The 16,730-nt window shown below is 47.4% G+C and overlaps 1 protein-coding gene across 4 annotated transcripts in view; it reads left to right on the forward strand.

The window, feature by feature from the left end:
- Nucleotides 1-14,835, forward strand: part of LPP (LIM domain containing preferred translocation partner in lipoma) — a 267,940-nt gene extending 253,105 nt beyond the window's left edge. For all 4 annotated transcript variants that reach the window (XM_058187147.1, XM_058187150.1, XM_058187149.1 and 1 more), the window contains 3 exons: nt 5,433-5,611; nt 7,779-7,899; nt 9,101-14,835. In XM_058187147.1, coding sequence (XP_058043130.1) covers nt 5,433-5,611; nt 7,779-7,899; nt 9,101-9,229 — 429 coding nt within the window. In that variant the 3' untranslated portion in view covers nt 9,230-14,835. The remainder of the gene's footprint in view (nt 1-5,432; nt 5,612-7,778; nt 7,900-9,100) is intronic.
- Nucleotides 14,836-16,730: the final 1,895 nt, after the last annotated feature.

The raw sequence follows: 16,730 nt of genomic DNA on the forward strand, positions 1-16,730 counted from the left end.
GGGTTGGAAGGGACCTCGGAGGTCTTCTAGCCCAACCCCTTGACCAAGATCTTAGAATCACAGGGTTGGAAGGGACCTCGGAGGTCTTCTTGCCCAACCCCTTGACCAAGATCATAGAATCACAGGGTTGGAAGGGACCTCGGAGGTCTTCTAGCCCAACCCCTTGACCAAGATCATAGAATCACAGGGTTGGAAGGGACCTCGGAGGTCTTCTAGCCCAACCCCTTGACCAAGATCATAGAATCACAGGGTTGGAAGGGACCTCGGAGGTCTTCTAGCCCAACCCCTTGACCAAGATCATAGAATCACAGGGTTGGAAGGACCTCGGAGGTCTTCTAGCCCAACCCCTTGACCAAGATCATAGAATCACAGGGTTGGAAGGGACCTCGGAGGTCTTCTAGCCCAACCCCTTGACCAAGATCATAGAATCACAGGGTTGGAAGGGACCTCGGAGGTCTTCTAGCCCAACCCCTTGACCAAGATCATAGAATCACAGGGTTGGAAGGGACCTCGGAGGTCTTCTAGCCCAACCCCTTGACCAAGATCTTAGAATCACAGGGTTGGAAGGGACCTCGGAGGTCTTCTAGCCCAACCCCTTGACCAAGATCTTAGAATCACAGGGTTGGAAGGGACCTCGGAGGTCTTCTAGCCCAACCCCTTGACCAAGATCTTAGAATCACAGGGTTGGAAGGGACCTCGGAGGTCTTCTTGCCCAACCCCTTGACCAAGATCATAGAATCACAGGGTTGGAAGGGACCTCGGAGGTCTTCTAGCCCAACCCCTTGACCAAGATCATAGAATCACAGGGTTGGAAGGGACCTCGGAGGTCTTCTAGCCCAACCCCTTGACCAAGATCATAGAATCACAGGGTTGGAAGGGACCTCGGAGGTCTTCTAGCCCAACCCCTTGACCAAGATCATAGAATCACAGGGTTGGAAGGGACCTCGGAGGTCTTCTAGCCCAACCCCTTGACCAAGATCATAGAATCACAGGGTTGGAAGGGACCTCGAGGTCTCCTAGCCCAACCCCTTGACCAAGATCATAGAATCACAGGGTTGGAAGGGACCTCGGAGGTCTTCTAGCCCAACCCCTTGACCAAGATCTTAGAATCACAGGGTTGGAAGGGACCTCGGAGGTCTTCTAGCCCAACCCCTTGACCAAGATCTTAGAATCACAGGGTTGGAAGGGACCTCGGAGGTCTTCTAGCCCAACCCCTTGACCAAGATCATAGAATCACAAGGTTGGAAGGGACCTCGGAGGTCTTCTAGCCCAACCCCTTGACCAAGATCATAGAATCACAGGGTTGGAAGGGACCTCGGAGGTCTTCTAGCCCAACCCCTTGACCAAGATCATAGAATTACAAGGTTGGAAGGGACCTCGGAGGTCTTCTAGCCCAACCCCTTGACCAAGATCTTAGAATCACAGGGTTGGAAGGGACCTCGGAGGTCTTCTAGCCCAACCCCTTGACCAAGATCTTAGAATCACAGGGTTGGAACGGACCTCCGAGGTCTTCTAGCCCAACCCCTTGACCAAGATCTTAGAATCACAGGGTTGGAAGGGACCTCGGAGGTCTTCTAGCCCAACCCCTTGACCAAGATCTTAGAATCACAGGGTTGGAAGGGACCTCGGAGGTCTTCTAGCCCAACCCCTTGACCAAGATCATAGAATCACAGGGTTGGAAGGGACCTCGGAGGTCTTCTAGCCCAACCCCTTGACCAAGATCTTAGAATCACAGGGTTGGAAGGGACCTCGGAGGTCTTCTAGCCCAACCCCTTGACCAAGATCTTAGAATCACAGGGTTGGAAGGGACCTCGGAGGTCTTCTTGCCCAACCCCTTGACCAAGATCATAGAATCACAGGGTTGGAAGGGACCTCGGAGGTCTTCTAGCCCAACCCCTTGACCAAGATCATAGAATCACAGGGTTGGAAGGGACCTCGGAGGTCTTCTAGCCCAACCCCTTGACCAAGATCTTAGAATCACAGGGTTGGAAGGGACCTCGGAGGTCTTCTAGCCCAACCCCTTGACCAAGATCTTAGAATCACAGGGTTGGAAGGGACCTCGGAGGTCTTCTAGCCCAACCCCTTGACCAAGATCATAGAATCACAAGGTTGGAAGGGACCTCGGAGGTCTTCTAGCCCAACCCCTTGACCAAGATCATAGAATCACAGGGTTGGAAGGGACCTCGGAGGTCTTCTAGCCCAACCCCTTGACCAAGATCATAGAATTACAAGGTTGGAAGGGACCTCGGAGGTCTTCTAGCCCAACCCCTTGACCAAGATCTTAGAATCACAGGGTTGGAAGGGACCTCGGAGGTCTTCTAGCCCAACCCCTTGACCAAGATCTTAGAATCACAGGGTTGGAAGGGACCTCGGAGGTCTTCTAGCCCAACCCCTTGACCAAGATCTTAGAATCACAGGGTTGGAAGGGACCTCGGAGGTCTTCTAGCCCAACCCCTTGACCAAGATCTTAGAATCACAGGGTTGGAAGGGACCTCGGAGGTCTTCTAGCCCAACCCCTTGACCAAGATCATAGAATCACAGGGTTGGAAGGGACCTCGGAGGTCTTCTAGCCCAACCCCTTGACCAAGATCTTAGAATCACAGGGTTGGAAGGGACCTCGGAGGTCTTCTAGCCCAACCCCTTGACCAAGATCTTAGAATCACAGGGTTGGAAGGGACCTCGGAGGTCTTCTTGCCCAACCCCTTGACCAAGATCATAGAATCACAGGGTTGGAAGGGACCTCGGAGGTCTTCTAGCCCAACCCCTTGACCAAGATCATAGAATCACAGGGTTGGAAGGGACCTCGGAGGTCTTCTTGCCCAACCCCTTGACCAAGATCTTAGAATCACAGGGTTGGAAGGGACCTCGGAGGTCTTCTTGCCCAACCCCTTGACCAAGATCATAGAATTACAAGGTTGGAAGGGACCTCGGAGGTCTTCTAGCCCAAGCCCTTGACCAAGATCATAGAATCACAGGGTTGGAAGGGACCTCGGAGGTCTTCTAGCCCAACCCCTTGACCAAGATCATAGAATCACAGGGTTGGAAGGGACCTCGGAGGTCTTCTAGCCCAACCCCTTGACCAAGATCATAGAATCACAGGGTTGGAAGGGACCTCGGAGGTCTTCTAGCCCAACCCCTTGACCAAGATCATAGAATCACAGGGTTGGAAGGGACCTCGGAGGTCTTCTAGTCCAACCCCTACTTGAGCAGGAGATCATTATACCCTTTTGGACAAATGTGCTGCCCAACCTCTTTTTAAGAGCCCTTGTTCTTAAGGAAGGCAAAGCCAAGCAAAAAAATCTATATCTTGCACCAAGGAATTCGTTTGTTTCTTTATTTAATCTATAAGCGGTCCCTGACTTGCAACTGTTTGTTTAGTGTCCGTTCAAAGTTACAACCACAGTAAAAAAAAAAAAAGCAACTTATCACAATTTTTTACACTAAACGACTGTTGCAACACCCCTGTGGTCACGTGATCAAAGTTCAGACCCTTGACCACTGACTCATATTTATGACGGTCGCAGCGTCCCGGGGTCACGTGATCCTCTTGGGCGACCGTCTGACAAGCAGGAAGCCGGATTCACTTAACGGCCATGTGACTAACTTAACAACGGTAGCGATTCCCTTAGGAAGAAGGGGGTCAAACGAGGCAAAGCCCACTTAACAAGTGCCTCGCTTAGCGACCCAAATTTGGAGCTCCGTGGCGGCCATCTGTTCGAAGATGACCTATGATCGCCGCCGCCACCACCGCAACTTGCAGAACGCACAATGAACGAACGTGGCCGATGGCTTCCATGGGGAAAACAGCGGTTGTCCGTTGAGCCCTGCGTGCATCAAAGCTTGCGCTTGTCCTTTGTGTCATTTGTGTGGTTTCCCCTGGGATGCACGGGGGGGGGAGGCGCACTGGGGTGCCAAGGTGTCAATCCATGTGTCTCGGAGCCGGTGGCAGCTCGAACAGAGTCGCCAGCTGTGATTTGACATCTTAACTGTTGGGAGATGCTGGGCAGGGAAATTTTATTTATTTATTTTATTTATTTATTTTATTTGTCACAACGGTATATATAAGCATAAGCATGAAAGTAACTATATAATATATAAGCATATATACATAAGCATAAGTATGTAATAGCTATATTAATTGGATATAATGAAAGGAAACAATAGGACAGGGACGGTAGGCACGCTGGTGCTCTTATGCACGCCCCTTAGGACCCTCTTAGGAATGGGGTGAGGTCAATAGTAGATAGTCTTTGGTTAAAGTTTTGGGGATTTTGGGAAGAGACCACAGAGTCTGGTAGTGCATTCCAGGCATTAACAACTCTGTTACTGAAGTCATATTTTCTGCAATCAAGATTGGAGCAGTTCACATTAAGTTTAAATTTATTGCGTGCTCGTGTATTGTTGCGATTGAAGCTGAAATAGTCTTCAACAGGAAGGACATTGTAGTGGATGATTCTATGAGTTAAACTCAAGTCATGTCGAAGGCGACGTAGTTCTAAGTTTTCTAAACCCAGGATTTCAAGTCTGGTGGCATAAGGTATTTTGTTGTATTCAGAGGAGTGGAGAACTCTTCTTGTAAAATATTTCTGGACACGCTCAATTGTATTAATGTCCGAAATGCAGGATGCCTCGTTTTCTCCTCTCTTGGGGGGGGGGTGTTTCCTAGCCCAGAGAACTAGATTTCCCAATAGTAACAGTAACAGAGTTGGAAGGGACCATGGAGGTCATCTAGCCCAACCCCCTGCTCATACAGGAGACATGTACTAGGGATTCGAACCGCCGACCTGCCGACCTTTCTGATAGACAATTTGGGTATAATATATAATAATATTATAAATATTATATAAATATTATAATATTATAAATAAATGAGGTATATAGACCCACCCCAGGGTCTTCTCCTTGGCTCAGGATGCTGGGGTTTGTAGTCCCCACACCTCTGGAAGAACATCTGTTGCAGAACTCTCCTTCCTAAAGCAGGGGTCTCCAACCTTGGTCCCTTTAAGACTTGTGGACTTCAACTCTGGGAGTTGAAGTCCACAAGTCTTAAAGGGACCAAGGTTGGAGACCCCTGCCCTAAAGAATAGTATACAAGCCCTCCTTGACTTACAGCCAGTTGCCTGAACGGTTGTCCAAAGTTTCCCGAGCTCTCAAAAGAAGCCGCTTAGCCCAAGTCCTCAGACTTGTGACCATCGATGCCTCCATCCCCATGTGCAATCCAAAAGTTGAGCCGGTAGCAGCCACTGTGAGAAAGGTAAATAGATAATATAGATAGATGGATGGATGGGCAGTTCTGGGCAGTTCACAATTAAAACCTTAAAAAAAAAACCCAATAAAAACAGTAAAAGGCATTAAAACAATTTTAAAAAAAACAACACACAAAATCCAGGCCTTGTGGCTGACCCCTTCCGATCTTTCCCTCCTTCCTGCAGAACAGCCTGGAGCAATGCAGCGTCTGCGCCAAGCCGATCATGGAGCGCATCTTGAGGGCCACCGGGAAAGCTTACCACCCTCACTGCTTCACCTGTGTGATTTGCAACCGGAGCCTGGATGGCATTCCGTTCACCGTGGATGCCGGGGGAAACATCCATTGCATTGAGGATTTCCACAGGTGGGACGCAGGGGCCGGAGAAAGGATGGGGTGGGATGGGGTGTATACAGCAGGGGGCAAAATTGTGGAAACCTTTTGGGGAAAAGTGTATTTTCTAAACCTAGCTAATAACACCCCCCGCTCTTTTTTTGCAGTAGTACCATAAAATTATATATCAATGGAAAAATAATTTCATCAAGAATGTAATGCAATAACTTCTAGGAAGGATTTGCTATGAGAATAGCAGTTGCAGGATAAAGAAGAAAAAATAGAATTTTTTTCTATTTTTCATAGAAAAAATGAGAGATACAAAAATTATCACCATAAGAAAAAAACAAGATATACAAAACTTATCACCATGTCAGTGAATAGTTAGTGGAGTCACCTTTAGCATGAATGACGGCCTTACAACGTCTTCCCATGGAGTCAACCAAGTCTTTGAGTTCTGCAGCTGTTCTAATATGAAACCAAGATTGAATGATGGCTTCTATTAACTGGGTTTTATTGCTGGGTCGCTTCTTTTTTTTTTTGTAAAAAGTTTTTTATTTTTCTTATACACATATTATAAATGTACATTTTCTTATTCATAGATAATCATTTTGTGCTAAAGAAAGGACAAAAATAAAACTTTTTAATTACCTTTGGAGTTGCTCTTCTAGCCTTTCTTTCCCTTCGTTTTACAACAAACCTTCTTCTCTTTTCCCTCCCTCCTTCTCCTTTCCTACCTTCTTCCTCCTCCTCTCCTTCCTCATACCTACTTCCCTTTCCTCTCCCCCACTCCTCTTCTCTTTCCCTCCTTTCTCACCTTCTCTCCTACTCTTATCCCCTAACTTATCTTCCTCTCCTTCTCCTTCCTTCCATCCCTCTCTCTCCATCTCCTCTATCTTATCTTCTATTCCTCTCTTCTTTCTTTCTTTCTTTGTTGTATAATATTTCCCTTGTTTGGTATCCGAGCAACTCCAATCATCTGATAATATATACTTCCTTCTCGATTTCTTTTCTATTTTACCCAATACATCATTTCATGATTGTACATTTATATCTATAATCTTCTCTTCTTCATCCCCCCCTCCCCCTTTTCTATCTATTTTGACAATATCTGGGTTTCTATTTCTTCATAACCATTTTTCTCATTTTGCTGGGTTGCTTCTGTTTAACAAGTTTCTTTAGTCGGCTCCATCGATTTTCAATTGGGTGAAGGTCCGGGCTATTCCCAGGCCATTCCAGCAGTGGAATAGGATTATCTTGAAACTCCCCCCCAAAAAATGGTGTTATTAGCCATCTAACCTCACAAGCACACTTTTCCCAAAAGGTTTCTACAATTTTGCCCACTGCTGTATGAAGGACAAAAATAAATGTGGGTTGAGTTCACACAACATAGCGAACCCAGGTTAGGAGAACACAAGGCCTGTATTCCTTGTGTAATAATCTTGGATTCTGTTCTGACCCAGCCCTTAGCAGAAGCAAGAAACAGACTCCTGATCACAAAAAAACCCCTCTTGATTTACCACTTGAGAATTAACGGCATTCACCCACCGAAAACTCCAGGCAAGAGTCCTGCAAGGAGTTAAATGCAGCAACAGAACTTGTCAGTTCCTTGCGATAATTGCAACTCCCAGGCTGCAAATTAAGTTCTGGCAAGCAGTCTTTGTGGTACGAGACATAATGAGCCAAAATCTTCAGAAATACGAACAGTTGTCTCCTACGACCACCACTCCCCTTTCCCTCTATTTATTCCCCAGCCACGGAGGGGCCATTTAGCGTCCACGTGTGCTTTGCTTCCCGAGTCGACTCCTTGTCTTCTGTTGTTCTCCTCTCCTAACTGCTCTGCGCATACGTGCGTCTGGCACAGGCCCCAGCTGTTCTTCCTCCTCCTCACTCATCTCAGCCTCCAAAGGCAGCTGCCTCTCCAGAGGCTGGGAAATGCCGGACAGCCCCGGCTCCATCTCTGCGTCCGACGCAGAGCAATTTAGTCGAGCTTTTTTTGAAATTGTTTGTAAACTCGCCAAGAGAGTAAGTTAATATGGCATCATAATTGCAGTGATTCACTTAACGTGGCAAGAAAGGTCATAAAATGGAGCAAAACTCACGGAACAAATGTTTCACTTACCAATAGATATTTAAGGGCTCCGTCGTTGTTGTAAGTCAAGAACTACCTGTGTTCACTCTCAACTTCCCTCTTCCCCAGGAAATTTGCCCCCCGATGCTCCGTCTGCAAGGAACCCATCATGCCCGCCCAGGGCCAGGAGGAAACTGTCCGGATCGTGGCCCTGGACCGCGACTTCCATGTCCACTGCTACCGGTGTGAGGTGGGTGCCTTCAGCCCTTCTTTTTCCCCCTCGCTTGGCTCTCCAGGGACCAAGGATCCCTCTGGCTGTCTTCCCCAGGACAAGCGGGAGCAAAGTGCAAAATCCTGCCGGCCTTTAAACTGCAGAACCTCCCAGTTAAAATACACGGCCAGCCAAGCTGTAGAGTGTTAAAGGGAGGAGATGGGAAGAGAAAGGAAAGGAAAGGAGGAAAGAAGGAAAGGAAAGAAGGGATGAAAAGAAAAAGAGGCGGGAGGGAGGAGAGGAAAAATGAAGGAAGGAAGAAGAAGGAGGGAGGAAAGGAGGAAGGGAAGGGGGAAGGAAGGAAAAGAAGGAAGGAAGGAAAGAGAGGAAGGAAGAGAAAGAGGAGAGAGGGAGGGAGGAAGAAAGGAGAAGAGAGGAGGAAGGAGAGGAGGGAGGAGGGAAAAAGGAAGGAAGGAGGGAGGGAGGGAGGAGGGAAGAAGGAAGGAGGAAGAAGGAAGGAGGAAGAAGGAAGGAAGGAGGAAGGAGAGGAGAGGAGGAAGGAGAGGAGAGAAGGAGGAAGGAAGAAAGGAGAGGAGGAAGGAGAGGAGGAGGGAGGAAGAAGGAAGGAGAGGAGGAAGGAAGGAAGGAGAGGAGAGGAGAGAGGGAAGGAGAGGAGAGAGGGAGGAAGGAGAGGAGAGGAGGAGGAAGGAAGAAAGGAGAGGAGGAAGGAGAGGGAGGGAGGGAGGGAAGAAGGAAGGAGAGGGAGGGAAGGAAGGAAGGAAGGAGAGGAGAGGAGAGAGGGAAGAAGAGGAGAGGAAGAAAGGAGGGAGGAAGGAAGGATGGAAGGAGAGGAGAGGAAGGAAGGAGAGGGAGGGAGGGAAGAAAGGAAGGAGAGGAGAGAGGGAGGAAGGAAGAATGGAAGAGAGGAGAGAAGGAGGGAGGGAGGAAGGGAGAGGAAGGAAAAATCTATTCACCCCCTTGTCCTTCGCCTCTAGAAATAGGTTGGGAATCAGGCTTGGAACCCCAACAACCTGAAGGCCCTTATAAACGCCGGACTCTCCCCTCCTGCTCTCAGGGGCCAGAACCTTCCGCCCCAAACCTTGCACAGCTCTCCTTGGGGAGGCAGAGTCCCCATCCTTGTGACTCCTCCTCCTAGGCGAAGCAGAAGGATCCCCCGTCCTCGCCTCCTTCTCGCCTCCGTAACCTCCCCCCCCCTTTCCCTCCCGTCTCTCCCACGCAGGACTGTGGGGGTCTGCTGTCCGAAGGCGACAACCAAGGCTGCTACCCGTTGGACGACCACATCCTCTGCAAAGGCTGCAACTCCGCCCGGATCCAGGCGCTGACCGCCAAGGCCAGCACTGACCTCTGAAGGGGGCCCGGAGAGATCCGGGATCCGGCTTCCTGGGACTCTTCTGCACGCTACTTCTCCCCCCTCCCACCCCCCACCCCCATAACAGATTGCGCCATCTTTCTGCACACACACACACAGGTTGTCTAGGGAAAGTATTTCTGGTGGGGTCCCGAGGGTTTTTTCAGGGGGCTTCTTAGCCCCCCCCCAAAAAAAAGACCCTTCCCTGGATTCTTGGAGACGTATCCAATTTCCACCTGCTTAGGTTTTAGGGTGTCGCCATGCACCCAAATGGAAGGGTGGGGGTGTCTGGGGTGGTGTGGGGGGTCCCTAGGTGGGGGTGACGGCCTTCACATCCTTTTCCACTTGCATGCCTTTAATTGCACACCTGTCCTAACAGTAATCAGGGCTTTTCTGACACCTCGTTCAAGGGATTTAGCAAAATTTCTCCCTTGTCCCAGTTCAACTTCATCCTGTCTTCTTCATCTGGGGCAAACCAGATTCTTTGACAGAAAAAACACTTAAATATATATATAGATAGATAGATATTTCTTCCCTGTGCCTTTTAAACCACCATTGCCTACGGCTTTCCTCTTTGGGAAGCCTTCAGCTTCTTTTGCACATTTCTACAGGTAGTCCTCGACTTACGACCCCAGTGGAGCCCAACACTTCCGTCACTAAGCGAGGCGGGGCGTCAGCCTCATTTTACAAACTTTTTCTGCCACGGTTCTTAAGTTGGTAACATGGTCAATAAGTGAATCTGGCTTTTGGTCCGAAAGTCGCAAAACGGGATCAAGGGATCACGGGACACTGCAACCGTCATAAATACATGCCAGTTGCCAAGCGGCCGGATTTTGATCACGTGATCCTGGGGATGCTGCAACGGTCATAAATGTGAAAAACGGTCCTAGGTCACTTTTTTTCAGTGCTGTTGTAACTTCAAACAGTCACTAAACGGACGGTGGTAATTCGAGGATTATCTGCCTCTCCAAATTCCCTTGATATCCAGTATCGTCCCCTGTTTTGACCTTTTGTGCCTTAAAAAGGAAAGAAAATTTAAAAACGGATAAAAATTGGGGGCTGATCGTGTTTTCACTCGCCCCAGAATCAAAATAAAGTTAGCAAGACCAAAGATTTAATTGCCTGGACAAATTTCCTGGTTTTACAGATGGACTTCCTTACACGATCTCACTGTTTTCCTATTTTGGAAGCAGTTAAGCGAAACAACAATGCGTTTCATCCATTTCCTGCATAGGTCGTCCTGGACTTACGACCATGACTGGGAGGGACCAGAATTTCCATCGCTAAGCAAGACGGTTGTTCAGTGAATCGCTCCCGTTTTTAAGCGAATCACTGCCCTTGTTAAGCAAACCGCACGGTCGTTAGGCAAATCTGACTCGGTTTGTTGAGCACTGCTGGCAATCACACAACCCCGGCACATTGCCACCGTTGTGAATGCATGCTGATTGGATCGCAGGCTGCAGCGGTCATAAGTGGGAGGTCTGGTCGTAAGTCCCATTTTTTCAGTGCTGTTGTAACTTTGAAAGGTTGTAAGTCAGGGACCATCTCAATGGCTTTATTTCTGGCTTTGGCAGTAGAGTAAACATTCCCAAAGCCAATCTTTTTTCAACTTCGGCCCTTTTAAGAGGAACGGACTTTAACTTCCAGAATTTCCCAGCACCAAAAGTTGGAATAATTTCGCTGTTCCTTCCCCCTGCCGATCTCAGGGCCATCCTCCCTACCAGATGGACGGGACAGTCCTGCAGGAATGCCCTGCTCCGAATCTGCAAGCCGGCAGGGCTCCCTGCATGTAGACATATAGCACCTCAGGGATAAATTTTCCTGAGGATCTGCTTGTTTGAAATGCAGGGATCTGGAAAAGGGCCAGATTTTAGCACGGGTATGTCAGCTTCCTGATCTCGTCTTTCTATACCCTGTCGTTGCTATTTGTGGGGGTGTGAGTTCTAATGCTGCCAAATCCAAAATGTGGAAAGTCAAACGTGTGATTTTTGCCCTCCCTGATTTTAGTCCCCATATAGAGGAAAAATATTTGAGTGGTGCGGTGGCCAAATCAGGAGGCTGTGAGTTCGATCCTAGGTAGAGGCAGATATATTTTCTCTCTCTCTCTCTCTCTCTCTGGGCAGATTGAGAATATATCTGCTGAATAAAACTCCACATTGGCAACAGGAAAGGCTTCCGGTCATTCAAACACTCATCTCCATTCAGTTGCCCAGACTCCATCCTTGCAAGGGATTATGTTAAAAGAAGATGATATTTATTGCCAAGCATTATGTAATGTAGTGCCCCGAAGTGCCTTTTTCAGAAGAAATTTTGGACCTAATTTGAGCAGTCATTAAACAGATGGTCGTTAAGTCGAGGACTAGTTAGTTAAGCCCTCAAGACTGGACTAGCTAAGGCAGGGCTTAGGTTTTCTGAAGCGGTTTTTCTCCAGACTCTTAATACGATTTGTGAGGTTTAGGAATGGGCGGATCAATCATTTAAGCCGGGGGGGGGGGTGTCTCCAAACATGGCCACTTTTAAGACTTGTGGACTTCAACTCCCAGAATTCCCCAGCCAGCGCATGCCAGTGCATTCTCCAAGCACTTAAAGTGGCCAAGTTTGGAGATTCCTGATTTAAGCAGAGACACTTTTGAATCTCTTGCGGTCCTTTGTGAAAGAAGAATGATCAAGAAAAAGAAAGAGGGGAAGAAGGCAAGCTCAGACTGGCCACTCAGGCAGGAAACAAGATTTATAGAAAAATAAACAAGAGGAACCAGGTTAGAAGAGATCACAAAGAAAGATTAAGAAATCCGATACTGTGGGAAAGCTTCACTCTTGATCATTTTACAGCAGCAAAACAAGCTAAATCAATATTTTTCCAACTTGGCAACTTGAAAGGGTGGGGAATTCCCATGGCCGATCGAGGAATTCTGGGAACTGAAGTCCAGGCATTCTGCGTGAGGAATTCTGAGAGTTGAGGTTGGGAAATCCTGGGAGTTGAAGTTCACATATTCTGGCTGGAGAATTCTGGGAATTGAAGTACATGCATGCAGCCTGGGGAATCCTGGAAGTTGAAGTCCAAACATGCTGAATTTAGGGAGTTGAGATTCATGCATGCTGTCTGAGGAATTCTGGGAGCTGCAGTTCATGCGTACTGAATTCTAGGAGTTGGTCCAAGCATGCTGAATTCTGGGAGTTGAAGTTCATGTGTGCTGAATTCTGGGAGTTGAGGTTCATGCATGGTGCCTGAGGAATCCTGGGAGTTGAAGTCTATACATGCTGGCTGGGGAATCCTGGGAATTGAAGTCCAAGCATGTTGGATTCTGGGAGTTGAAATTCATGCATGCTGGCTGGGGAATTCTGGGAGCTGAAGTCCACTCTTGCCAAGACTGAAAAAAAACACCGCCCTCCAGTTGTTGCCCCTTCAGGCGCTGGGACGAGGTCACCAGGCTGAGAGAAGGAAGTCTTTGGGGGCTCAAAGACCCTCAGGTGGACAAGCCAGGGGTCTGCACAAGGTAATTTACTGGGCTCTGCTTGGGAGGAGAAGGAAAGGGATGAACTTTGCAGGGGGAAACAGCTCCAATGCATCGTCCCATAGGCATCATTGCGCTTCGGCTCACCCGTTCATTTATTTCTACCCTTCATCTCTGCCGGCATCTTCTCATCCACCCAAAGCATGCAAAAAACGCACGGGATGCCTCCTCGATGGTTTGCAAATTTGGGCCTGCCTTTGCAGCCACAGCTGGCCAGAACCAATCAGAATGGAGCCGGAAGGGACCTTGGAGGTCTGCTAGTCCAGCCCTCTGCTCAAGCAGGAGACCCTAGACCAATTCAGACAAATGGCTGTCCGGTCTCTTCTCTAGAAAGAGTGCAGAGAAGAACGACAAAGGTGATTGAGAAGGCTGGAGGCTGAAACATACGAAGAACGGTTGCAGGAATTGGGCATGTCTAGTTTAATGAAAAGAAAGACCAGGGGTGACATGATAGCAGTCTTCCAGTTTTTGAGGGGCTGCCCCCAAGAAGAGGGGGTCAACCTATTCTCCAAAGCCCCTGACAGCAAGACAAAAACCAATCTAGAACTAAGGAGAAATGTCCCGATACTCAGAACAATCAACCAGTAGAATAATTTTCTTCAAAAGTTGTGGTTGCTCCAACATTAGAGGTTTATAAGGAGAGATTGGATAACCATTTGTCTGAAAGGCTGTAAGGTTTCCTCCCTGAGCAGGGGGGGGTTGGACTAGAAGACCTCCAAAGTCCCTTCCATCTCTGTTTATTCTGCTGCTAATGGGATGGTGTGCAATTGTTTAGTTGTGGTTGGGTTTAAAGTTTAAACCTCTTGTTGGTTTGAACATTTGGTCCTTCTTAGAAGCTTCCAGGAATGAAGACACAGATCCTACCATCAAGAGATAATTGTTTTCCCTTCTGTGTTTTGCTAAAATCTAGCACCTACAAGCCCTTTGCTGCTACTCCTAGTTTCTGTAGCTCTAGTCCAGAAAGTAATTTCTCGACTGTCTTCCTTGTAACTTCCACAAGAACCTGAAGATGGTTTTCATGTTTGCAATGCAATAGAACAGAGGTCTGCAAACTTGGCTCTTTTAAGACTTGTGGACTTCCTCAGCCAGCAAAGCTGGAAGTTGAAGTCCACAAGTCTTAAAAGAGCCAAGTTTGCAGACCCTTGCAATAGAACAAGCTTTCTTTTGCATTACTCTTGAGAACAAAGATTTTAACCTTGCAATATATTTAAATCCTCTTAAGTTGCCCGATAGAGGATGTTGGTTCTGTTCTTCGTTGTCTATTAACCTTTCGACTAGCGTTTCTCAAACCTCGGAGACTTTAAGATGGGTGGACTTCAACTCCCAGAATTCCCCAGAAAAATGGTGGTCCTGTTTCCCAGTTTTTGTGGGTCGGAAGACAGTTTGGAAGCTATAGGGCCACTTTAGAGTTAAGGGGGTTGGGGAATGGCTTTTTAGGAGAAAGTGGTCTTTGCAATTTTACAGGCCCCGGTGGCAGAGGAGGTAATACGAGCACAGGGGATCCCCTCCCCACCTGAGGAACCCCCTTATTTTAAATGCAGTGTTTGCAATTAGATAAGTCAAACATCAAAAATAATCACCCTCTTAAAACCAGGAGCCATTCCAGCAAAGCTCATGAATATAGAAAGCTAAAATAAAGCACATTTTTTTTTTGCATCTCTCGCCTTCTTGGCTGTGTATTTTTCCTGACCCTCGACGTCCTGAATCACCAGCATATTACATATATATATATATTATATAAAGCCGATCGGTATATATGGTGCCTTATTATACTTTGAAGAAAGCACAAAAGTGCCTTTGCCAAAGGTTCTGCGGTTTCTGTACGTTTTATTCTATGCAATTTTACACCCTGGTGTATTTTTGTCCTCCTCCTTGGCTCAGTTCGTTGAATGATTGCGATGCTTTTAGTTGCCTCTGAATTTTTATCCTGTCATATTTTTGCTAAGTTTTCCACCGTAAGGAGAAAAACGTGCACTGTTTCAAAATCTTTCTCTTTACTCCGGCCAAACAACCACAGATTATTATAATTATAATAATTATTATTATTATGGAAACTGTTAGCAAACTAATAAACTCTCGATACACTTCAATTTCCGTAGGTCTCCTGTGTGGATTTTTTAAAAAATTCCCTCTCCCTTCCTTGCATTTCATTTTCCAAGTGGGCACCAGCATTTTGGGGGGGGGGAAATGGGGCGGTTGTTAAGTGAATCACCTGGTCGTTAAGCAAATCTGACTCCCCCATTGACTTTACTTGCTGGGAAGGTTGCCAAAGGAGATCACGTGACCCTGGGACACTGCAACGGTCATAACTATGAGTTGTCTCCCAACTATCCGAATTTTGATCACGTGACCGGGGGGAAACTGCAGCGGTCGTTAAATGTGAAACACGGTCATAAGTTGCTTTTTTTTAGTGCGGTTGTAACTTTGAATGGGCACTAAACAGACATCTATAAGTCAAGGACTCCTTAAAGATTAAATAAACGGTCATAAGTCAATGCTGTAGTAATTTTGAACGGTCACTAAACGAATGGCTATAAGTCGAGGACTAGCCAAGTATAAAGTTCATATCTTCCCTAGCTTCTGTAATAGCAGCACGCGCTTCACATACTGGCAGTCCTGGACTTACGACCACACAACTGAGCCCAAAATTCCCGTTGTTAAGTGAGTTTTGCTCCATTTTACAACCTTTCTTGCCACTGTTGTTAAGTGAGCCACTGCAGTTGTGAAGTTATTCACACGGTTGTTAAGTGTAACTAACTTAATTAGTTATTCCAGCTTCCCCATTGACTTGACTCACCAGAAGATCGCAAAAGGGGATCATGTGACCCCAGGACACTGACACCGTCGTAAGTACATGCCAGTTGCCAAGCCTTCTAATTGTGATCATGTGACCCTGGGGAAGTCTGCAACGGTCGTAAGTGCGAACAACGTTCCTAACCCCGTTTTTTTCAGTGCCATTGTAACTTCAAGCGGCCACTAAACGAATGGTTGTAAATCAAGCAAAGGAGCAATATGAAAACACAGGATGAGGGTGTCCGTGAAGCTATTTTGGAAATGACTCTGCAGTGAGAAAGAGGTCGTGGTTCTTCAAAGCCTCCAGAGAAATTGGGAGCGAGCCAACCACGCACCCTGAACCAATTGTGTGGCTTTTGAAGAACTCCCACCCACCACCCACCCCCATTGCATGGAACAAAACGGATTAATAGAGTTGGAAGGGACCTTGTAGGTCATCTAGTCCAACCCCCCACCCAAGCAGGAGACCCTACACCGTTTCTGACCAATGGCAGCCCAGTCTCTTCTTGAAAGCTTTCAGGGATGAACTTCCGAAGGCAACTTCTGCTCCATCGGTTGATTCTTCTCACTGTCAGAAAATTTCTCCTTATTTCCAGGTTGAATCTTTCCTTGTTTAATTTCCATCCATTCTTCCTAGTCTGGGCTTCGGGGGCCTTGGAGAATTGTTCGACCCCCTTCCTCCTCTCTGGGGCAGCCCCTCAAATATTGGAAGATGCTCTCATGTCTCCCCTGCTCCTTCTCTTCCCTAGACTAGCCAGGCCCAGTTCCTGCAACTGTTTTTTAATATGTTTTAGCCTCCAGTCCCCTCATCATCCTGGTTGCTCTTCTCTGCACTCTTTCTAGAGTCTCAACATCTTTTTTATAGTGTGGTGACCAAAACATCTTCCAACTCTGTCCAAAATCGAGCGTCCTCATGGGAATTGAGTGAGAATGGAAAGTGTGCACCGCGTAGATCAGATTTCAATACAGGTACTCCTCAATTTACGACCACAATTGAGCCCCAAATTTTCATTGCCCCAAAAGACGGTTAATTCAGTGAATTTTACTCCACGGTTGCTAAGTGAATCTCTGCAGTTGTTAAGTGAGGCACACGGTCATTAAGCAAATCCGGCTTCCCCTCCGTTGGCTTCGCTCACCAGAAGGTCACAACAGGGGAATCACGTGACACACACACCCCCGGGACACTGCAACCGTCG

This window comes from Ahaetulla prasina, chromosome 6, assembly GCF_028640845.1.
Source record: "Ahaetulla prasina isolate Xishuangbanna chromosome 6, ASM2864084v1, whole genome shotgun sequence".
Taxonomy (NCBI): Eukaryota; Metazoa; Chordata; class Lepidosauria; order Squamata; family Colubridae; genus Ahaetulla; species Ahaetulla prasina.